Source organism: Heterocephalus glaber, unplaced genomic scaffold, assembly GCF_053883595.1.
Source record: "Heterocephalus glaber isolate CG9 unplaced genomic scaffold, H.glaber_assembly_v1.0 deba00001673, whole genome shotgun sequence".
Lineage (NCBI taxonomy): Eukaryota > Metazoa > Chordata > Mammalia > Rodentia > Bathyergidae > Heterocephalus > Heterocephalus glaber.
This window is the reverse complement of record NW_028258410.1, coordinates 11,350,459-11,370,610: the sequence shown is the minus strand read 5'-3', so window position 1 is coordinate 11,370,610 and position 20,152 is coordinate 11,350,459. Positions and strand designations below refer to the sequence as shown.

Genomic DNA, 20,152 nt, shown 5'->3' with positions numbered 1-20,152 from the left:
AGACAGCTCCACATGGGTTCTGTGGCGCCTCCCACTCCATGCCCCACCTGTTCTCTCATTATTGTCCCTGGCAGAGATCTGCCCTCCCGCAGGCTCCCTGTCTCAGCAGTGGACTGTCCCCACACACAGGGGTGCACGACTCAGATCTACTCAGCCTCTGCTCCTTGCTCTCCACCTGCAAGTCTGCCACATCCGCTGGACTTTGCCCCAGTCTCACAGAAGCAGCCCCCCCCACCCCGCCCGCCTCTTCTCAGCAGTGAGCTCTCAGCTGAGGCCTCTTAATGTGCATTCCCACCTTCTCACTCACTTCCTTTGGGTCCTCCTTAGCTACAGTAAACAGCCTAGGAAATCCAGATATGTCTGTACTGTCTCATTCTCAAAGGAAACAACAAACAAGAAAACCCAAACATTTCATTTTCATCATAATAACTAATACTTAGTCTGTAAGTCACAAAGATTTAGAATAAGTCTATCTATGGGTCTCATCTTCTGAGATATTGTTGAACTGTTGTTTTTAAAAAGTCTTGTTTAGAATCTTCAGATTAACTTGGTGGAGAGTAGATTTTTATTAAGGAAGGACGACTTGGATTTAGGGCAGGAATGTGTTAAAGCAGCCCAACATGGCAATGCACGCCTGTAAAACCAGCAACTCAGGAGACCGAGGAAGAAGGATCTCTAGGTTGATGCCAGCCTGGGCAACTTAGTGAGCTCCTGTCTCAAAAATGAAAACTAAGGGAGAAAGAAAATGGCAAAGCGGTGATCAGAAGCAATCTAATGCAATGACGGGAGTAAGTCAATAACTTTCAGTAATAACTGAATAACTTCTCAATGTGAATGTTCTAAATTTCCCAATCAAAAGACACAGATTAGCAGAATGGACCAAGAAACAAAACCCAATGATATGCAGTATACAAGAAACATATTAAATCCAAAAATAAATACAAAGATTAAAAATCAAAGGATAGAAAAAAACATTCCAAGCAAAGGGGACCCAGAAAAAAAGCAGGACTAGCTATCCTGATTTCAGACAAAGTGGACTTCAAGCCAAATCTGATCAGAACAGACAAAGGTCACTGCCTATTGGGAACAATTCAAAGGAAAGAGATAACAATATAAACATATATGCATTAAACACCAGAATATCCAACTTCATAAAACAAACACTGATAGACATAAAAAAATCAGATAAACACTAACACAATTAAAATGGGGGACCACAACACCCACTGTCACAAATAAGACAGATCAACTAGACAAAAAAATCAACAAAGGTATATCAAAGTTGAACGAAAACTTCAACCAAATGCACTTAATAGATATCTACAGTGTTCTACCCAACAACACCAAAATACAAATTATTCTTAGCAGCACGTGGGATTTTCTCCAAAACAGACCACATACTAGCTCATAAAGCATGCTTAAGTAAATGCAAAAGAATCAAAATTATCCTATGCATACTATTAGATCATAGTGCAAAGAAACTAGAAACCAAAAGAAACCCCAGAAATTATGCAAATGGAAATTAAACAATACTATCAAATAATCAATGGGTCACAAAGGAACTCAAGGAAGAAATTAGACAGTTCTTAGAATCAAATGATAATGCCAGTACAACATACCTATGGGATACCTATGGGATCCAAAGAAAGCTGTCCTAAGAGGGATATTTATACCTATAAATGCCCACATCAGAAAAATAGAGTGAGCTGAGCATGGTGGCACATGCTTGTAATTCTAGCACTTGGGAGGCTGAGGCAGGAGGGCTGCCTTGAGTTTGAGGGCAGGCTGGGCTACATACTGAGTTCAAGGCCAGCCTGAACTACATAGCGAGATCCTGTCTCAAAAAAACCAAAAAACAAAAAAACCCAGAGTGAGCCCAAATCAATAACCTAATGATGCACCTCAAGGTCCTCGAAAAACAAGAGCAATCCAAATCCAAAGCTAGTACCAGGAAGGAAATTATCAAGATCGGAGCAAAAATTAATTGAATTGAAACTAAAAACAATACAAAGAATCAATGAATTGAAGAGCTGGTTCTTTGAAAGAATATACAAAATACACAAACCTTCAGCCATTCTTACAAAGACCCAAATCAATGCAGATAGAAATGGAAAAGGCAAAATCACAACGGACTCTGCTGAAATCCAGAAGATTATTAGTAACTACTCTGAGAATCCGTACTCTTATAAAATGAAGAATTCAGAAGAAATAGATAGATTCCTAGATACTTATGAATCATGTACCAAAGTTGGACTAAAAAGACATAAAAACCCTGAATAATCCAATATTAGGTAATGAGACTGAAAAGGTAATAACAACAACTACCAACTAAGAAAAGCACATTTTCTGATGGATTCAAGAACTTTACGGAAGATCTAGTGCCAATACTCCTCAAACTCTTTAATGAAATAAAAAATGAAGGAGTACTCCCAAAGTCAGTGCTGGAAGCTAGTATTACCCTGATTCCAAAACCAGAAAAGAACCCAACCAAAAAAGAGAACTACAGGCCAATCTGTTTAATGAACACTGACCCAAAAATCCTCAGCAAGATATGGTAAACAGGATGCAACAAATTATCAAAAAGATCATACATCATGACCACGTAGGACTCATCCTAGGGATGCAAGGATGGTTCAACATATACAAATCAATAAATGTAATACATCACATAAACAGAAGCAAGGACAAAAATCACTGTCTCAACTGACACAGAAAAGGCCTTTAACAAACTCCAACATCCATTCAAGATAAAAATCCAGAAGAAAATAGATAAGGAAGGACCTTATCTCAATCTGATAAAAGCCATTTAGGACAAACCAATGGCCAACAGCATATTAAACTGGAAAAAGCTGAAAGTTTTCCCTCTAAAATCAGGAACAAGACAAGCTATCTGCTGTAACCACTACTGTTCAATATAGTTCTTGAAACATTAGAGCAAGCAGGTAAGAGAAAGAAATAAAAGGGATATGGATAGGAAAGAAAGAAGTCAAATTATCATTATTTCCAGATGACATGACACTCTACATAGAAGACCCAAAAAATTCCACAAATAGACTCCTAGAATTGATAACCAAATTCAGCAATGTAGCAGAATACAAAGTCAACACACAAAAATCAATAGTGTTCCTGTACACCAATAATAAACTCACCAAGAAGGAAATTAGGGAAACAATACCTTTCATAAGCACCAAGAAAAATGAAATATCTAGAAGTTAACCTAACCAAACAAGCAAAAGACCCCTAAAATGAAAACTGCATTACTCCAAAAAAGGAGATCAAAAAGGACATCAGAAAATGGAAAGATAACCTCTGTTTCTCGGAAGGCAGAACTAATATAGTCAAAATGGCCATATTTCCAAAACTGATATACAGATTTAATGCAATCCCAATCAAAATATCAAGAGCATTCCTCACTGAACAAGTGAAAACAATCCTAAAATTCGTCTGGAACCAGAAGAGACCCAGAAGAGCAAAACAATCCTGGGCAACAAGGGCAAGGCAGGGGGCCTCACAATTCCAGACTTGAAGTTTTACTACAAAGACACAGAGAGAAAAACCGAATGGGAAAGAAAAAGAGAGAGAGGTGGACCAATGGGACAGAAGGCAGGATGCAGAAACAACTCCAAGCACATTCAGCTACTTGATCTTTGACAAAGGGGCCAAAAAATGTACATTAGAGGAAAGATTGCCTCTTTAACAAAGTGCTGGGAAAATTGGCTCTCCACATGCATGAAATGGAGTTTTGACCTGTATCTCTCTCCATGTACTACATTGAAATCAAAATGGATCAAAGATCTAAATATTAAAATAGAAACATTTGGTTTGCTGGAAGATAAAATAGGTAAAACTCTTGAAGACACAGGTATAGGCAAGGACTTTCTGAACAAAATCCCAGTTGTACAAGAAATAATACCAAGTGTCAACAAATGGGATCATATTAAATTAAAAGACTTCTGCGCAGTAAAGGAAACAATCAACAGAGGGAAGAGACAACCTATGGAATGGAAAGAAATTTTTGCCATCTATTCCTTTGACAGAGGACTAATATCTAGAATATATAAAGAATTCAAAAAAATTAGACCCCTCAATCAAACCTAAATGGGCAACTGAAATAAACAGACACTTCTTAAAGAAATACAAATGCCCAATAAATATATGAAAAATATTCACCATCTCTGGTAATTAGAGGAGTGCAAGTTAAAATACCGAGATTCCCTCTTACTCCAGAAAGAATAGCCATCATCAAGAAATCAGATAATGGCTGGGGATTTAGCTCAGTGGTTCCGCAGCCTGCCTCGAAAGCACAAGGACCAGAGTTCAATCCCTGGTACCAAAAAAAATCAGATAACACTAGGGCCAGGGATTTAGCTCAGTGGTTCTGCAGCCTGCCTTGAAAGTGCAAAGTCCCGAGTTCCATCCCCAGTACCAAAAAAAAAAAAAAAGGAAAGAAAAAAAAGAAGTCAGATAATACCAAATGCTGGTGAGGCCGGGTGGGAGAGTCCTTCTACTATCTCCTTGTTGGTGGGAACATGAACTAGTCAACCATTATGGAAATCAGTATAGAGTCCACAAAAAACTGAAAAAAAAAGAAAAGAAATTCCATTCAATCCAGCTATTTCCCTCCTAACATATCTTCCTACAAAGAATTGAAGACATCGTATTACAGTGATACATACATACCCATGTTTATAGCAGCACAATTCAAAAGAGCTAAATCTTGGAAGCAGTGGCCTACATATCCATCAACAGATGAATAAAGATAATGTGGTATTTATACACAATGGAGTACTATTTTGCCATAAAGAAGGATAAATGAGTCATTTACAGGAAAATGGATGCACTTTGAGACCATAATGTAAAGTGAAATAAATCTGACACACAACCTTAAACATGGCATGGTTTCTCATACAAGAAACCCAGTATATAAATATAGAGCAAAATAAACAATAGGGAAAAAAAGAGATGGAAGAGGAGAGAGTATGGGAAAGAACATGTAGCCAGGAGGGAAGGGAGGGGACGTAAGAAAAGAATTAAGATGTCTTATGTACGTGTACTGGCTCTTCACAATGTAATCAGTATGTACTGTAAACATGTACTGATAAAAATTTTAAAAATAAAATAAAAAGGGCTCGGGATGTAGCTTAGAGCTACAGTACCTGGACTCAATCTCAAGTACACTACCACAAAGGGTACGAACAGGCACAGGTCACAGATCTAGTTAGACTGACCCTACCTGCCTGCCCACCTCACCCAACTGCTTCTCCCCTTACCAGTCTCCAGCCCCGGTGGCCTTTCTGTTTTGAGAATGCATGCCAAGCCACTGCCTGGCATCCCCACCCTTTGAAAACGCTTTCTCCTGAGTCCTAGCTTGCTTGACTCCTGCATCATAGCTCAAAAGACACCCTCTGACCACCCCAAGAAAGTGTCTCCTGTTACCGCTGAACACTAGCACTTGTTACTTCCTGTCATTATTTCCTGTCCTTTCCAGCTCCTCAGTGAAGGGAGTTCCTCCACTGTAGCTTCCTCCAGAGTAAGGACCAGGACCTATTTATTCACTATGGAGCTCCAGGGAGTAATAGAGTACCAGGCACTAAGGAGACACTCAATGAACATTTGTGGAGCCCAGAGCCGATACACCCTGGGGACGGTGGCTATTGCTAGTACTCTGAGGTTCTGGTTCTTTACGCTCCTTCCTCAAGGACGCAGCATTACCTTTCAAAGCATCCAGAGCTGACAGTGTTAACCTCCTTGACCGAGACTCAACCTGGTTATCCTCCAGCCATCCTCTTTGGCCTACCTGCTTGGAGCCGAGCCTCAGGCACAAAAGCACTGTCTCTGGGGCAGGAGGAGCGCAAGTTCGAGTCCAACCTGAGCAACCCAGTGATTTAATGTGACGCTGTCTCAAAACTTTAAAGAAATAAAAAGGGCACCCGGGCTAGGTGGGGATTTAGCTCAGGGGCACTGCGCCTGACTTGCAAGCACAAGGTCCTGAGTTCAATCCCCAGTACCAAAAAAAAAAAAAAAAGAAAGAAAGAGGGCTGAAGATGTTTAATCACCAGTATCACCTCCACCCTCCTCAACAAAACAAAACAAAACACAGGACTGCCTCAGTTGCCCTCAGCAGGGACCTCAGGTGGGTCCTTTTCCAGGGCCAGATCATGACTATTGTGGGCTCTGGGCCCTTTTGCCTTTGGGCCGCTTCTCCACTAAAATAGACATTAACAATTCTATTTTACCCTGGATTTAGTACTTTTTGCCCACAATTAAAGAAACTTAACGCCGCTTTCTTGAGCACTAGACACCGTCCCCGGTACATCTCTGCCCAACTCCCAGGTATTAGCAGTACCAGAAGCCGTTGCAAGGCAGGACCAAAGGTCCGGGCCAGTGGGAACCTTGGGCTTGGCCGAGCCGAAGCGAGGCGCGTCCGGCCTGAGGAGCAGGACCAGTCGTGGGCGTTCCCTCGGTACGTCCGTTGAGTCCCGTAGCGGAAGCCCCGCGGCCCCGCCCCCTCGCCAGGCCCCCGCCTTCCCCCACCCCGCCCGCACTGTGAGGTTGCGCGTGCGTCCTCCCGCCCAGACCCACCCCGCGCATGCGCCCCGTGGACTCGCGAAGCCTGGCGGGCCCGGCGCCGGGTGCTATCATGGCTGAAGACTACTTCGGGAATACCGCGGAGTGGGGCGAGGAGGCGGACGGCGGCCAGGTGAGAGGGGGCACCGGGCGCCCTCTGACTGGACTCCTAAGTTGCCGCCGTCGGGCCGGCCCCGCCCTCGCCGGGCCCTAGAGAACCGGGCAGGGACGTCCGAGGGGCTTAAGCCGGCCTGCCTCAGTCTCCCCACGCTGGTTGTCCCTTATGGACTCGAAGACTGACGACTCGGACGTGCACGAGCAAGGCGTTAGTACTTCCTGCTCCGAGGCGGGTGGGATACAAACTCCAAGGTGGGTTAGAGAGCCCAGAGCCGCACAGTTGTAAACAAAGTGAAACTCCAGGCTCCAAACCCAGCACCCTGCGGGAGGAGGAAAATAGAACTTTTTTCTTACCTGTGTTCTGCTGTGGGGTAAACCAAACTCTTGTCAGCATTTTGGGCTAACTTCAGCTATCCTTGGACCAGAGGACAGAAAGGATCTTGGGTCCTTGACCGTCCAGGTTTGGGGTGGGACTCCGGAGCAGCATTCTTTTCTCCTCTGAAGACGATTGGGAAGTCAGAGGAGACTCACCTGAGAGGCAAAGTTGCCATACAGCTGCTCTGTGCTGGGGAGCCTGGGAATGTGCCTTTATAACAGGAACCAAGATTTTGTTTTGAAGGAATAAAGGATTAAGTGGAATTCCCTTCCACGCGCTGGGTGGTGCTGAGAGGGCACTGAAGATGCGATTTGTTTCTGGAACTGAAGGAAGTCCTGAGTGGTCAGTTGCTTGGTGGGGCCTAGGTTGAGGGACCGGATTCCCAAGGGCCTTGGAGAGCTGCTGAGCAGTTAGTTGAGTTTGAGCAGGGCATCCCATGGGTAGATTCTCATGATGCCTCATCCCACTGTCTTGGGGACTTTTAGTGGAAGGGATAGAGTCAGGTTTAGTTAATCAGGAGTCTGCTGGGTGTTTTCATGAATCTTCTCATTCCATGCTCAGGGTTTTGAGTTGGGTATACTCTTCTCATAAGTGAAAGAAGTGAGACAAGACTAAGTGACCTGCCCAGGGTCACAAAACTAATCAAGGAATGGGGATCCAAACTTACTTCTTCTGTCTCATATTATTACTTCACTAAACTGCTCACAGCTGAGGCCCGGGTGTGAGACCTGTAAAGGTCTGAATTAGCCTGGTCGTCACATTGAGGATTTGAGTCATAAAGTGTTAGAACTAGGGCACACCTCAGGGCCATGAACCCTGTGCTGTCATTTTGTAGACAGAGCACCTGAGTTACTTGTCCCAGTTTATGCAGTTAAGAGTAGCAGAGCCATGCCTAGACCTCACTGAAGGCTGGTGGGGAAGTCTCGTGTTTAGAGAACTTTAACCATGATCCTGGTTTGGTCCACTGACCAAACTGGGATTTTACTGATGAGAAGGATGGGCCACATACTCATTTCGTGTTCTTTCCAACGGTGAGTGCTTGGAAGAGGGAAACTTCAGGGAGATGAGGGGAAGGTAGCATTAGCTGGATTTGGAAAGATAGCTGATGACCTCCATTGTGTTCATTTGATGGCACTTTACATGGTTTGGAGAGGCAGGAAAATGTATAAGGAGGCACCATGTTGTTAAGTCCAGAACTGCTGACATGTAATAGATTAGTCTGGCTGCAGTTGCACATGGGGAGTCGTAAGATGTGAACAAGTGGGAAGGCCAAGGTCATGCTAGTGCTTGGATACTTTTCCTGAGAGAGACAGGAAACTAAGCACATTGTGGCTTATGACGGTCACTGTAGCATCCAGGGTGAAAGATGATTGCAAGCAAGGGCCAAGACTGAGACATACTGGGAATATTGCTACTACAAGCGTTAAATAAGGAAGAGGAAAGTAAATATGGAAAGAAGGGCCAAATTTGGTTGATGTGTGGGAGGAGTTGCTGGATTTTTGTAACTGGAGGTAACGGTAGAATGAGGGAGGAGAAATTGAGGATAACTCCAAAGTGTATGTGTAACAGGTAGAGGGCCCTTTACTAAAGCATGGTTTGAAGGAAGATCTGTTGTCAGTGAAGGACAAAATCAGTTTTGGACCTCAGGAGTGTGGTGTGCTGATGCACGTTGAATAGAAATGAGAATAGACTACTACATACATGAGTCTGGAGCTCAAGAAAGAGACCTGATGTATGAGCAGGGAGATGCACAGTGTAAGATGAAGTAGCAGGAAATGGGAGCCCAGCATAGAAGCCCAAGTGTGCAGGCACATGAAAATGAGACTCGGGGTGAAGTCTGGCCTTCCTCTAGATTTCTGTCCCAAATAATCTCAGAAAAGACTTCCTCAGTCTTTAGTGAAGCCATCAGGCTCTGTCTGCTTCCAAAATATCGCTTTCAGATTATTTCCAGTGGTGGAACTTCTGTAAAGGGCCAGATAATAAATATCCAAAGCTGTACAGGCCTCTGTCACAACTACTTACCTGTAGTTTTAAGGAGTAAGCAGTCATAGACAATACATGATAAAATAGGTGTGTGTGTATTTCAATAAAACTTTATTTACAAAGACAGGAAGAGGGCCAGATTTGGCCATAGTTTGCTGGTCCCTGGCCCAGTTTTCCTGTTATGTTAGTTGCTCAGAAGTTGGTTTCACATGATTGTCAGGAGGTGAAGCAGCCTGCTAAAGGTTGCTTCCACTTTGAAGCAGGTTACCAGTTTTTACTTTCTAACCATAAATTGACAGCTCAGACCTTTAAGAGTCACTTTGTTAGTCTTTGTTGGAAGGTGTAAAATGATGAGTGTGAAATGGTAACAGGAAAGCAATAGTGGTAGCTAATATCTATTGAACTTTTATTAAATATCTGGTATAGTGTTTGGCCCTTCCAAAAATTAGCTAATGGGATCCTCACAGCAGCCAGCAGAAGAGGACATGGCCACTCAGAGAGGAGCTGGCCTGTGTGGCTGCAGCACACAGTTTGCACGGAGATCATACATCCCACTTGGTGTGATTCTGGATCCCATTTTCATAGCTGCTCACCCTTCGCCCTCCCCCTTTTCATGAGATTGTCACGGAAATCAAATGAAACTGTAGCTGGGCATGGTGACACTCACCTGTAATCCCAGCATTCAGGAGGCTGAGGCAGGGAGATCACCGAGAGTTCAAGCCCAGCCTGGGCTACATAGTGAAGTCAAAGGCAGCCTGGACTATACAGTGAGACCCTGTCTCAAAAAAAAAAAAAAAATTGTATGGGGAACATTTTCAAAATGGACAGTATTGTATGGATTTAAGGTAAGATTGCAGGATATTTATTTTCCCTGGCTTCTGGCCTTCCCCAGCAGCAGGAAGATGATTCTGGAGAAGGAGAAGACGATGCAGAGGTGCAACAGGAATGCCTGCATAAGTTTTCCACCCGGGATTATATCATGGAGCCCTCCATCTTCAACACTTTGAAGAGGTAGGAGAGGGCAGTGTTTGTGCTTGAGGGGAGGGAATAGTTGAGAGAATTTTGTAAAAAGACCCAGAAAATAACCTTCCTGAGAGGGAGGGCTTCTAGGGTTTCCTCCTCATCTAAAACCCTAAAGCCTGCCACCTCCCTCCTTACCTTCTTCTCCGTCCTGGCTTACCTCTGCCCAAGCTAGTGTGATAGCTGCTCTTTGGCTTTCCCCAGGTATTTTCAGGCAGGGGGATCTCCGGAGAATGTCATCCAGCTCTTATCTGAGAACTACACTGCTGTGGCCCAGACTGTGAACCTGCTGGCCGAGTGGCTCATTCAGACAGGTACTAATGAGTGGCTTGTCTTGGCGAGTCCCCCACTCCCTTTTAATAGACCTTAGATCATTATAATGCAATTTTGCATTCCTGATTTCTAAGATTTGTATAAGTAAGAGTTGAACTTTCTAGCTGTATTTATCTATTTGACTCTTTGATTTAGTGATTGAGATTTACAGATAGCCTGCAACTAGATTCTCATTGGGTTGCTTTCCCTGCCATGTTGTAGAATTACAGAATTAGACAGTGTGTGTTGAGTGTGTCATTTTCAAGAGGCCTATTATAGGAAGCAGTAAATGATGGATAATTTAAGACCAGCTATGGCTATGGCTTTTAGCTAATGTGATCAAAGTGAAGCCTTACTGTGAATCCACCGAATGGGTACAGATGACATCACTGAAGTGAGGACTGTCCGGAAACAAGTCGATTGCTGTCACAGTGATTAGATCCAACTGAGATTCTTGGCTGCATCTGCTCTGTTCTGTGGAGCAGTGTGTGTTTTCCACTTTCCTACCTGTCTGGTGGTTCTGTCTTTGTCCTTGATGAGAGTTTAAAGATGTTGCTGACCTTCCCATGTGGACAGGGTAGACCATTCTTCGTGCTCCACTCTGCTGTCTTACCACTGAACAGATTTTTTTTTTAGTACTGGGGTTTAACCTAAGACTTTCACACTGAGCTACATCCTAAGCCCTTTTTGATTATTTTTAAAAACTTTTTTATGAGACAGGGTCTTGCTATGTAGTTCAGGCTGGTCTTCAACTCACTGTGTAGTCCAGGCTGGCCTCGAACTCATGGCGATCCTCCTGTCTCACCAATCTAAGTGCTGGGATTACAGCATTATTTTTATTTTTTATTTAATTTATTTATTTATTAGTATTTTTATTGGTACATTTTAGGTATACAGTTCATTTATGTTTATCATTGGGTGCTTGTACCTGTAAGTGATGTATCTTAGTTCTTATTTTTCCCCATTACCTGTGCGCCCTTCACCCCCTCCGCCCTTCCCTATTTACATGGATTTCATTTCCATTTTTTTTTTCTTTTCTTATAGTTTTTCCTTTCCCTCTTTTCCTTTCCCCTTCCCCTCCCTTCACTCCTTCATCTTTGGACCTTTTTTCCTATTTCAAATTATCAATTATTCATTTTAATCATTTTAACCCTTGTTTACACTATCAGTTTCTCACACTAGAGAAACTATTTGGTATTTACACATGTGTCCTATTTATTTCACTTAAGAGTATGGCCTTGATATGCATCCATTTAGCTATAAATGACTCTAGTTTTTTGTTCTTTATGGCTGAGTAGTACTCCATTTTATAAACAAACCACATTTTCTTTATCCAGTTTCCAGTTGATGGGCACTTGGGCTGTTTCCAAGCTTTAGCTATAACAAACTGTGCCGCTATGAACATGGGCGCACATATATCGCTGTGGTATGATTCTTTTAATTCTTTGGGGAAGATCCCCAGTAGGGGAATAGCTGGGTCAAATGGGACTTCCGGCCCTAGTTCTTTGAGGTATCTCCATACTGATTTCCACAGTGGTTGCACCAGTCTGCACTCCACCAACAATGGAGAAGGGTTCCTATCTCCCCACACCCCACCAGCATTTGTTATTGGTTGATTTCTTGATAGCCATTCTTTCTGGGGTGAGGTGGAATCTCAGTGTTGTTTTCACCTGCATCTCTCGAATGACCAGTGATGTTGAACATTTTTTCATATCTTTATTTGCTGCTTTTACTTGTTTGTCTGAGAAATGTCTGTTCATTTCAGGTGCCCATTTTTAAATTGGGTCTTTGAATTTGGGGGGGGGTCTGATTTTTTTCAGTTCTTTATATATTCTAGATAGTAGTCCTTTGAGGTACAGCTGCTAAAAATTTTTTCCCACACTGTAGGCTGTCTGTTAGCTCTGGTGGTTTCTCTCGCAGTGCAGAAGCTTTTTAATAAGATGAGATCCTAGTTGTTGATTCTTTCTGCTAGTTCCCGTGCTGTTGATACAGCATTAGTTTTAAATTTTATTTATTTATTTAATTTATTTTTTTTGGTACCAGGGATCAAACTCAGGGCCTTGCGCTTGCGAGGCAGGCGTGGTACCACACTATGTTTTATTTTGAGACAGGGTCTCACTGAGTTGCCCAGGCTGGGATCAAACTTGTCACTCTCTTGCCTCAGCCTGGGATTATAGGTGTGTACCACCATGCCTGGCTCAGAATAACTATGTTTGGTATGGAGGGTCGAACTCCGATCCTTGTACTTTCTAGGTAGGCAGCGGAACCACTGAGCTAAATCCCCAGCCCAGAATAACATTTTTTAAAACAATTTTTATTTTATTGGTACATTTTAGGTATACAATATAATGACATGCATCATTGGAAATTTACACCTTTACATAATCTTTCTTGGTTCTTATTTTTCCCCCTTCCCCTGCCCTCCCTTCAACCCACCATCCCTCCCTATCTACAAAGACTTTGTTTCCATTTTTTCATATTCTCATATTAATTCCACTCCCTTCTTTCCTTTCCCCTACCCCTCCCACTTCCCCTTCCCCTTTGCCCCTTTTCTTCCTATTTCACATTATCTGTTATACCTTTTAGTCCTTATTTACACTTTCAGTTTCTCACTAGTTTTCTAGTTTCACACTAGAGAAACGATTTGGTATTTACACATGTGTGTCCTATTTATTTCACTTAAGAGTATCGCCTCAATGTGCATCCACTTAGCTATAAATGGCTCTAATCCTGGATAACTATTTTTAAGAGGTCCAAAATCTTAACTCTTTTAGAAGTGACTAGAAGCATTCTGTGCTATTTGGCGCCTGGAGTGACTTTGCCTTGGGCTTCTTCTTTTCTTTTCTTTTTTTTGGTACCGGGGATTGAACTCAGGACCTTGTGCTTTCATGGCAGGCACCAGAACTACTGAGCTAAATCCCCGGCCCCTGCCTTGGGCTCTTTTACAGGAATACAGAGGCTTCAGAAGTTGCCATTTTCTGTCTTAAGTGCTTTCATTTGCTTTCAGGTGTTGAGCCAGTGCAGGTTCAGGAAACTGTGGAAAATCACTTGAAGAGTTTATTAATCAAACATTTTGACCCACGCAAAGCAGATTCTATTTTTACAGAAGAAGGAGAGGTGAGGAATATTGTTCTTTTTTTTTTCCCCCCCGCAGAACCGGGGATCGAACTCAGGACCTGGCTCTTGCAGGGCAGGTGCGATGCCACTGATCTAAATCTCTGGCCCAGTAATATCGTTCTTTAGTGGCACATCCCAAGGCTGTCTGCTAGCTCCGTGTGTGCAGTGGTGTGTGGCTATTGTAGAAGTACTAAGAGTTGGGTGCTCTGGTCCCAGCTACCCTGTCCGCTGTGCAGAGTGAGGTGTTTGCACACAGGAGGTGCCCAGTGCTGAGCCCATGATGGGAGCAGCCCATTGTCTCTTAACTCACATGGACCATAGGGTGCAGCTCTGGGAAAGGGTGGACGCTGTGGGTCCTCTGAGGAGCAGACGCTGAGACAGCTTCAGACCTGTGGGGATCACGGAACAGACCCTGTGTGGAAAAGTGGGTAAGAGTGGAGGAGGCTGGGAAGCCAGGGTGCACATCTGACCCTGAAGGGTCCAGAGGGCAGAAGGGAGGCTGGTAGGAAGAGAGACAGGGTCCCAGCAGGGCTAGCGAGCTCTCTGAGCCCTTATCGCCTGTGTCTCCCAGGGCAGGGCTGCCTCGGGCCCCTCTGTGCTCGGCAGTGGCTGGGAGCAGCCACCAGGAGCTTGGCCTTGGCACGGACAGGAAGGCAGCTCCAGAGTGCAGCACCCCATCTGTCCATCAGTTGTCAGAGCGCCCACCTAGCGCAGTGGTGGCGAACCTATGACACGGGTGCCGCACTGGGCTGTTATCATTGAAAGCTCTAAAAGGTTTGCCGTCACTGACCTAGAGCCATGTTTCCATGGCCACCTGTGCAATTTAAATTGCCTTTCTCTCCTGCCAAAGGCATACAGCTGATTGACTGAGTTAATTGTGCGTGCTGTACACATTCTTCCACAGGACTCCTGTGTCTCCTGGGAAGCACCCTTCCACATCCTCTCACGTTGAGTTGGAGCTTGCGGAAGCTGGGGTTGGGGTCCGAGGGCTCCTCCTGCCACTCAGCTAACTGTGGCCGTGACCAGCCTTGGGTCTGCTTCCTCCAGGGCCGGACGCCCCCGGGGGCTCTGCTAGCTGGGGCGTCCTGCGATTGTTTGTGCAGTGCAGTCTTCGAGAAGGCTAAAGCCAGGCCCCTCACCTTGCTGTTGTGTGTTTGTTGGCAGACCCCAGCTTGGCTTGAACAAATGATTGCACACACCACTTGGAGAGATCTCTTTTACAAGCTGGCTGAAGCTCATCCAGACTGTTTGATGCTCAACTTTACTGTTAAGGTAGGGAGAACCCTGGAGGCAGAGGAAAGCACACAAATGTACATGAACATTTTGGTTATCTGGTGGTCTGTTTCCTTTGACAAATCATACATGCTTTTTCGGTGAAGACCTTCACCGTTTCACTGCAGTAAGCCTCACATTGAGAAAGCGAAGCATAGAATTTGTGTGTGTGCTTTTAGGTAAACACTGAGTCTGTTTTAGGGTTTAATACTTTTTTTTTATTGGGTTTTTTGAAACAGGGTCTCGCTTTGTAGTGCAGGCTGGCCTTGAAATCACTGTGTAGCCTAGGCTGGCCTCGAATTCCCAGTGATCCTCCTGCCTCAGCCTCCCAAGTGCTAGGGTTACAGGTGTGCGCCACCACATCTAGCTTTGTTTTAGGGTTTAACAGGGACGTATTTAGAATGTGCATGTGTTCTGAGGGGCCTGTAAGCGTTCCTGCTCCTTCACTTTCTCTTACACACAGAGACCCTGCATAGGTCGTGACCTAGATGGTGGTGAAACAGGAAGCACAGTAAAGGTTGGGTCCCTGAGACCAGTGCTTCTATGTCTTACTCACCACAGACACTGAGCAGCCACCCTGCCCTGAAAGGTGGGGTCACTAGGTTCTGACACTTGACTTGTTTTTGTGTGGCAGCTGATCTCCGATGCAGGGTACCAAGGGGAGATCACCAGTGTGTCCACTGCTTGTCAGCAGTTGGAAGTGTTCTCTAGAGTGCTACGAACCTCACTAGCCACAATCTTGGATGGAGGAGAAGAAAACCTTGAAAAAAATCTTCCCGAGTTTGCTGTAAGTTGTTTACTTTGTGAATCTTGGATTAAGACGCGATTTGGGGTTTTGGGTTTTGAGCATGAAAAGCCCCTTCCTGCACCTGCACCAAGTGTGACTTCCCTGCTGGAGAGCTTTTCTCTGTACTTGTCAGTGCTGTGAGCCGCCACGCCCTGTCTCTCTGTCACCCTCAGAAGATGGTGTGCCACGGGGAGCACACGTACCTGTTTGCCCAGGCCATGATGTCCGTGCTGGCTCAGGAGGAGCAGGGTGGCTCTGCGGTACGCAGGGTTGCACAAGAGGTGCAGCGCTTCGCCCAGGAGAAGTGAGGCCATGCTTCTGCTTTGTGCCATTCCCCCAAAGCCCCGTGTCCCTTGCCCACAGCCAGGCCTCCAGCCCCTTCTATTCTGACATCTAGGTAAATCTGTATCCTGCAGAGCTGGAAGTCAGGTAGTTTTCAATTCACATGGAGAACTTGCCTTTCAGACTCTTGCTTTGATGACTGTTTTGTAAAGTACTTGATTATTCTTTAATTCACTGGGTGGGTAGTGCATGCTTTTATATGTTGGGATCATCAATAGCAAGTAAGAGTTTTAGAGTAGTAACTCATTGATCTGATTGTTACATTGTAGTCTGTCTTGTAGAGCAGTTGTCTCTTACTAACTGTATTTCCTTCTAATAGATCTTATTAAGATGTTTAAAAGTGTATGATTTCCTTTATCAAATCTGCAAGCTGTGTTGGAATAATTTTTTCCAGTTTGCTCTAAATGTTGTTTTTGTGTCATTTAGTCAGTAAACCAGTGAAGGATAGAAATATGAGAAAGAGATCCCAACAGTTTAAGGCATCAAATGGTAAAAAGGAAAGAGAGAAAGAAAAAGAGAAAAGAAAAAACTGGCTTGTTGCTGACAAGCTGTGTGGTTTTTCCATCAAGAGGCCATGACGCCAGTCAGATCACACTGGCCTTGGGCACAGCCGCCTCGTACCCCCGTGCCTGCCAGGCCCTCGGGGCCATGCTGTCCAAAGGAGCCCTGAACCCTGCAGACATCACAGTCCTGTTCAAGATGTTCACGAGCATGGACCCTCCTCCCGTTGAACTCGTAAGTGACCTCTGGCTTTAATAAGATGGGATCCCAGTGCTAACTGGCAGGGTCGCTTTGGAAAGTCTCTGCATTTCCCTAATTCTCTTCAGGCAGTGAATGCAAATCCCTGTTGCAATGGAAATGCCTCCATTATGTCTGTCCTTCCGCATCACATCTCAGCCTTTGGGTGTGGTAGAGCCCCTGCTTCCCACAGCCCTGCAGGGTCAATGTGTGCGTGCATGTTCACCCTCCTGCCAGCCCCCTTCTGGTGTGTGCTCCTCAGATCCGGGTTCCGGCCTTCCTGGACCTGTTCATGCAGTCTCTCTTCAAACCAGGCGCCCGGATCAACCAGGACCACAAACACAAGTACATCCACATCTTGGCTTACGCAGCAAGTGTGGTTGAGACATGGAAGAAGGTACTGTCAGCTCGTGTGGACCTTGAGGAGCCAAGTGTCCTCTGCTGTGGTATTATTGGGGAATTTTGGCTGTAAGGACTCTTGAGCCTGCCTATAGTTAGAAATGTTCTCTTCTCTTTGTGCATAAGATAGCGAAAGTGCTAAATGTCACAAACTATACGTAGCTTTTCTGATACTGCTGTGAAATGTGACTAAAGAAATGAAACTGATTGCCTAAGGGAGAGACAAACGCCAGTCTCGTTGGCTTTCAGTGTTCATGCTGTCTGTGACTTTGCAGTTACTTGACTGCAAAGGTCAAGTGAACTTGACCTCTGAGCTCAGAGATAGGGAAGGGGACCTACAGGGAGGAGTGGCCAATGCCAGGGTGCCTGACAGCAAGCCTGTGTGCATCAGGGTTCACCGTGTGCATGTGTTTTCAGAACAAGCGGGTGAGCATCAATAAAGATGAGCTGAAGTCAACTTCGAAAGCGGTGGAAACAGTTCACAATTTATGTTGCAATGAGAACAAAGGGGCCTCTGAACTTGTGGCAGAACTGAGCACACTTTATCAGTGTATTAGGTGAGCAGTGGAACCGATTCCCAAACTGAATCCTCAGGGCAGATGGCTCAGGTTTTCATATTAAAAGCTCACATAACAAAAGCTCCTGGGATACTTACGCACTGTGTTTATTTTTTTCTTTAAAACATGCAGAGAACTTTAAACAGGTTTAGCAGCATAAGTAATTTTCAGGTGTTTACTGGGCAGAAATCTGTTCAGTAAAATCTTCACAGATTAGATTTAGTAAAAGGAAAACCACCCAGAATTACAAAAATTGCTTTCAAGAAAGGATCCATTGGTAGTAAAAGTTAAAGCAGCAAAGTATCGCTTATATAGAAATGACTTAATGATTATGCCAGTTATGTCAATGTATGTCCTAGAAATAGTGCACCCTCTAAGCAGTTTAATCTTTCCTCTATTTATTTGTACTGGGGACCAAGGAAGCGTTTGCTAAGTAAAGGTAAACTTGAGCCTGGTCCCACCAAACTTGGAGTGTTTCACATGAACGGTCTTCCTTTTCAATCAGTAAAGTAGTTTGCATGAACAGAGGGAGACTCAATCTGTTGCTCGCTGTATACCTTTGAGAGCTGCTGACCTCCTCAAGCCATTTCCACTGTAAGCAACTCCTGGCAGCACACACTAACCCCAGTGCTCATGGCATGTTTGGGCCTTCTTTTCCTGCTCTCAGTTTAAAGGAGGTATTCTGCCTGATTACCTGTAGGTTTCCAGTGGTAGCAATGGGTGTGCTGAAGTGGGTGGATTGGACTGTGTCAGAGCCCAGGTACTTCCAGCTGCAGACTGACCATACTCCAGTGCACCTGGCGTTGCTGGACGAGGTATGGGGCCAGAGGAGCCACTTGCGCTGGACACAGCAAGTCTGTCTTTCCTATGCATGTATCATCTTGGTGAGCTCCGTAGAGACTCTATCCAAAACTAGTTGTTTCTATCCTGAGTGAGGATTCTTACTGATTGTGTAGATTTCTCAGTGCCTACTAAATGTTACGGAAAAGATGAGCATGGCCTAGAAGCTGGCCAGTGCTGGGTCCACATTAAAGACTCACCCTCAGCAATAACCTGGCTTTGGTAGCTATGACAGTGACAGGCATTCTGTGTCCTGAGAGGGAGCCTGGAGGCCTGACTGTACTTCTCAGCTAGGTTCCCTTTGACCTGTTCATAGATCAGCACCTGCCACCAGCTCCTGCACCCCCAGGTTCTGCAACTGCTTGTTAAGCTCTTTGAGACTGAGCATTCCCAGCTGGACGTGATGGAGCAGGTGAGCGGCGCCTCCGGGCCTGCTGGGCTGGGCTGGACTGGGCTGGACTGGGGTGGACTGGGGTGCACCAGTCCTGACTAACTCCTCTGCCCTGCTCTTCCACAGCTCGAGCTGAAGAAGACCCTGCTGGACCGGATGGTTCACCTGCTGAGCCGAGGTTATGTACTTCCTGTTGTCAGTTACATCCGACAGTGTCTGGAGGAGCTGGACACTGACATTTCACTCATTCGCTATTTTGTCACTGAGGTCAGCAGTGCGCCGTTGGTTTCGTGTTTCATGCTCTCTAGACTAGCAGTGCCCTTTTTAGCTTGATCTGGTTCATTTTGTGCCTGTGAGAACTGCTTCTGATAAATCACGGAGATGACGATGACAGCAGTTTTGCTTGGCACCTCCTACCTGCTGGAACTGTTATATGCTTTCCCCACATTACACCCTGGTGCCTTAGTGTTAGGGACTGATGTTGTCACCAGGGAAGCCAGAGGGGTGGGGGCTTATGTCCGGCTGGCTGTCTCTTCACCCTGTGGGTGTGGTGTTCCACACTGGCCGTCAGAGAAACCCCGCTTTCCCCCAACATAGGTGCTGGATGTTATTGCTCCTCCATACACCTCGGACTTTGTGCAGCTCTTCCTCCCCATCTTGGAAAATGACAGCATTGCAGGCACCATCAAAACAGAAGGCGAACATGACCCTGTGACAGAATTTATTGGTGAGGCCTATACGAATGTCCCTTTGCTGCAGTGGTACATGTCACCTTTCCCCTCCTGTTTCTAGCTCTGTGACTGTCTCTTGCTGCAGCTCACTGCAAGTCTAACTTCATCATGGTGAACTAAATCAGCATCCTCCAGGGCTGAAGCCGAACCTTCTGGAGCCTGGCTGTGGAGGACCCTTTGAGGAAGCTGCTGTTTGAAGAGGCTCAGTCAGCATCTTGGATGTGGGGTCTGCTGGGAGGGGCAGATAACTGTTTTCAGAGGAACATGTTAGCAGTGTGAGAATCTGCTATGATGGACAGTCCCTTCTCTTTGTTGTCAACCCAGTATGGTTCCTCCATTCTGTGTGCAGTGTTCATCTCCCTCAGCACAGGAATTAGGCTCATACTACCTCTCGGGATGAACCCAGTCAGCCCGAGGATGCTAGGAATTCAGAAACTGAGTCACTTTGCTGAACTGCTTACAAGGTAGACTTGTTTCCTCAGAAGAACCAGATTGGTTGGTTGATGTTTTTGTGATTGTTTCAATTTGCTAAGAACATGAAATAAATTTTTACAAAGCCTTTCTGCTGGGTTGGAAGGTATAGGTCCTGATGTTATGTTCTCA

General features: G+C 45.1%; 1 protein-coding gene, 1 long non-coding RNA gene and 1 pseudogene across 7 annotated transcripts in view; 1 reads left to right on the top strand and 2 right to left on the bottom strand.

Moving 5' to 3' along the window:
• The window catches only part of LOC110348353 (putative G protein-coupled receptor 160), a 34,875-nt pseudogene extending 28,365 nt beyond the window's left edge, over window positions 1–6,510 (bottom strand). Inside the window, exons 1-2 of the transcript XR_015445994.1 lie at window positions 6,347–6,510; window positions 4,472–4,576 (exon numbers count right to left, since the gene is read on the bottom strand). The product of XR_015445994.1 is annotated as a putative G protein-coupled receptor 160 (transcript). The remainder of the gene's footprint in view (window positions 1–4,471; window positions 4,577–6,346) is intronic.
• Window positions 1–7,752, bottom strand: part of LOC147822162 (uncharacterized) — an 86,190-nt gene extending 78,438 nt beyond the window's left edge. Inside the window, exon 1 of the long non-coding RNA XR_015445999.1 lies at window positions 7,039–7,752. This is a non-coding gene — a long non-coding RNA (uncharacterized LOC147822162). The remainder of the gene's footprint in view (window positions 1–7,038) is intronic.
• Window positions 6,578–20,110, top strand: Nelfcd (negative elongation factor complex member C/D). Of its 5 annotated transcripts, none has more exons than XR_002393545.2 (15): window positions 6,578–6,700; window positions 9,936–10,054; window positions 10,268–10,377; window positions 13,383–13,492; window positions 14,657–14,764; window positions 15,399–15,551; window positions 15,725–15,855; window positions 16,463–16,628; window positions 16,894–17,028; window positions 17,448–17,587; window positions 18,288–18,402; window positions 18,744–18,839; window positions 18,945–18,996; window positions 19,416–19,545; window positions 19,635–20,110. XR_002393545.2 is itself a non-coding variant. In XM_004840964.2 (15 exons), the coding sequence occupies exons 1-15, from the start codon at window positions 6,590–6,592 to the stop codon at window positions 19,667–19,669; spliced, it is 1,797 nt and encodes a 598-aa protein (XP_004841021.1). In that variant the 5' UTR covers window positions 6,578–6,589; the 3' UTR covers window positions 19,670–20,110. The 5 variants fall into 5 exon arrangements, 4 of the variants coding, with proteins under 4 accessions (XP_004841021.1, XP_004841022.2, XP_087053794.1 ...); XM_004840964.2 differs by having other exon boundaries at window positions 9,939–10,054; window positions 18,945–19,085; XM_004840965.3 differs by having other exon boundaries at window positions 18,945–19,085.
• Window positions 20,111–20,152: the final 42 nt, after the last annotated feature.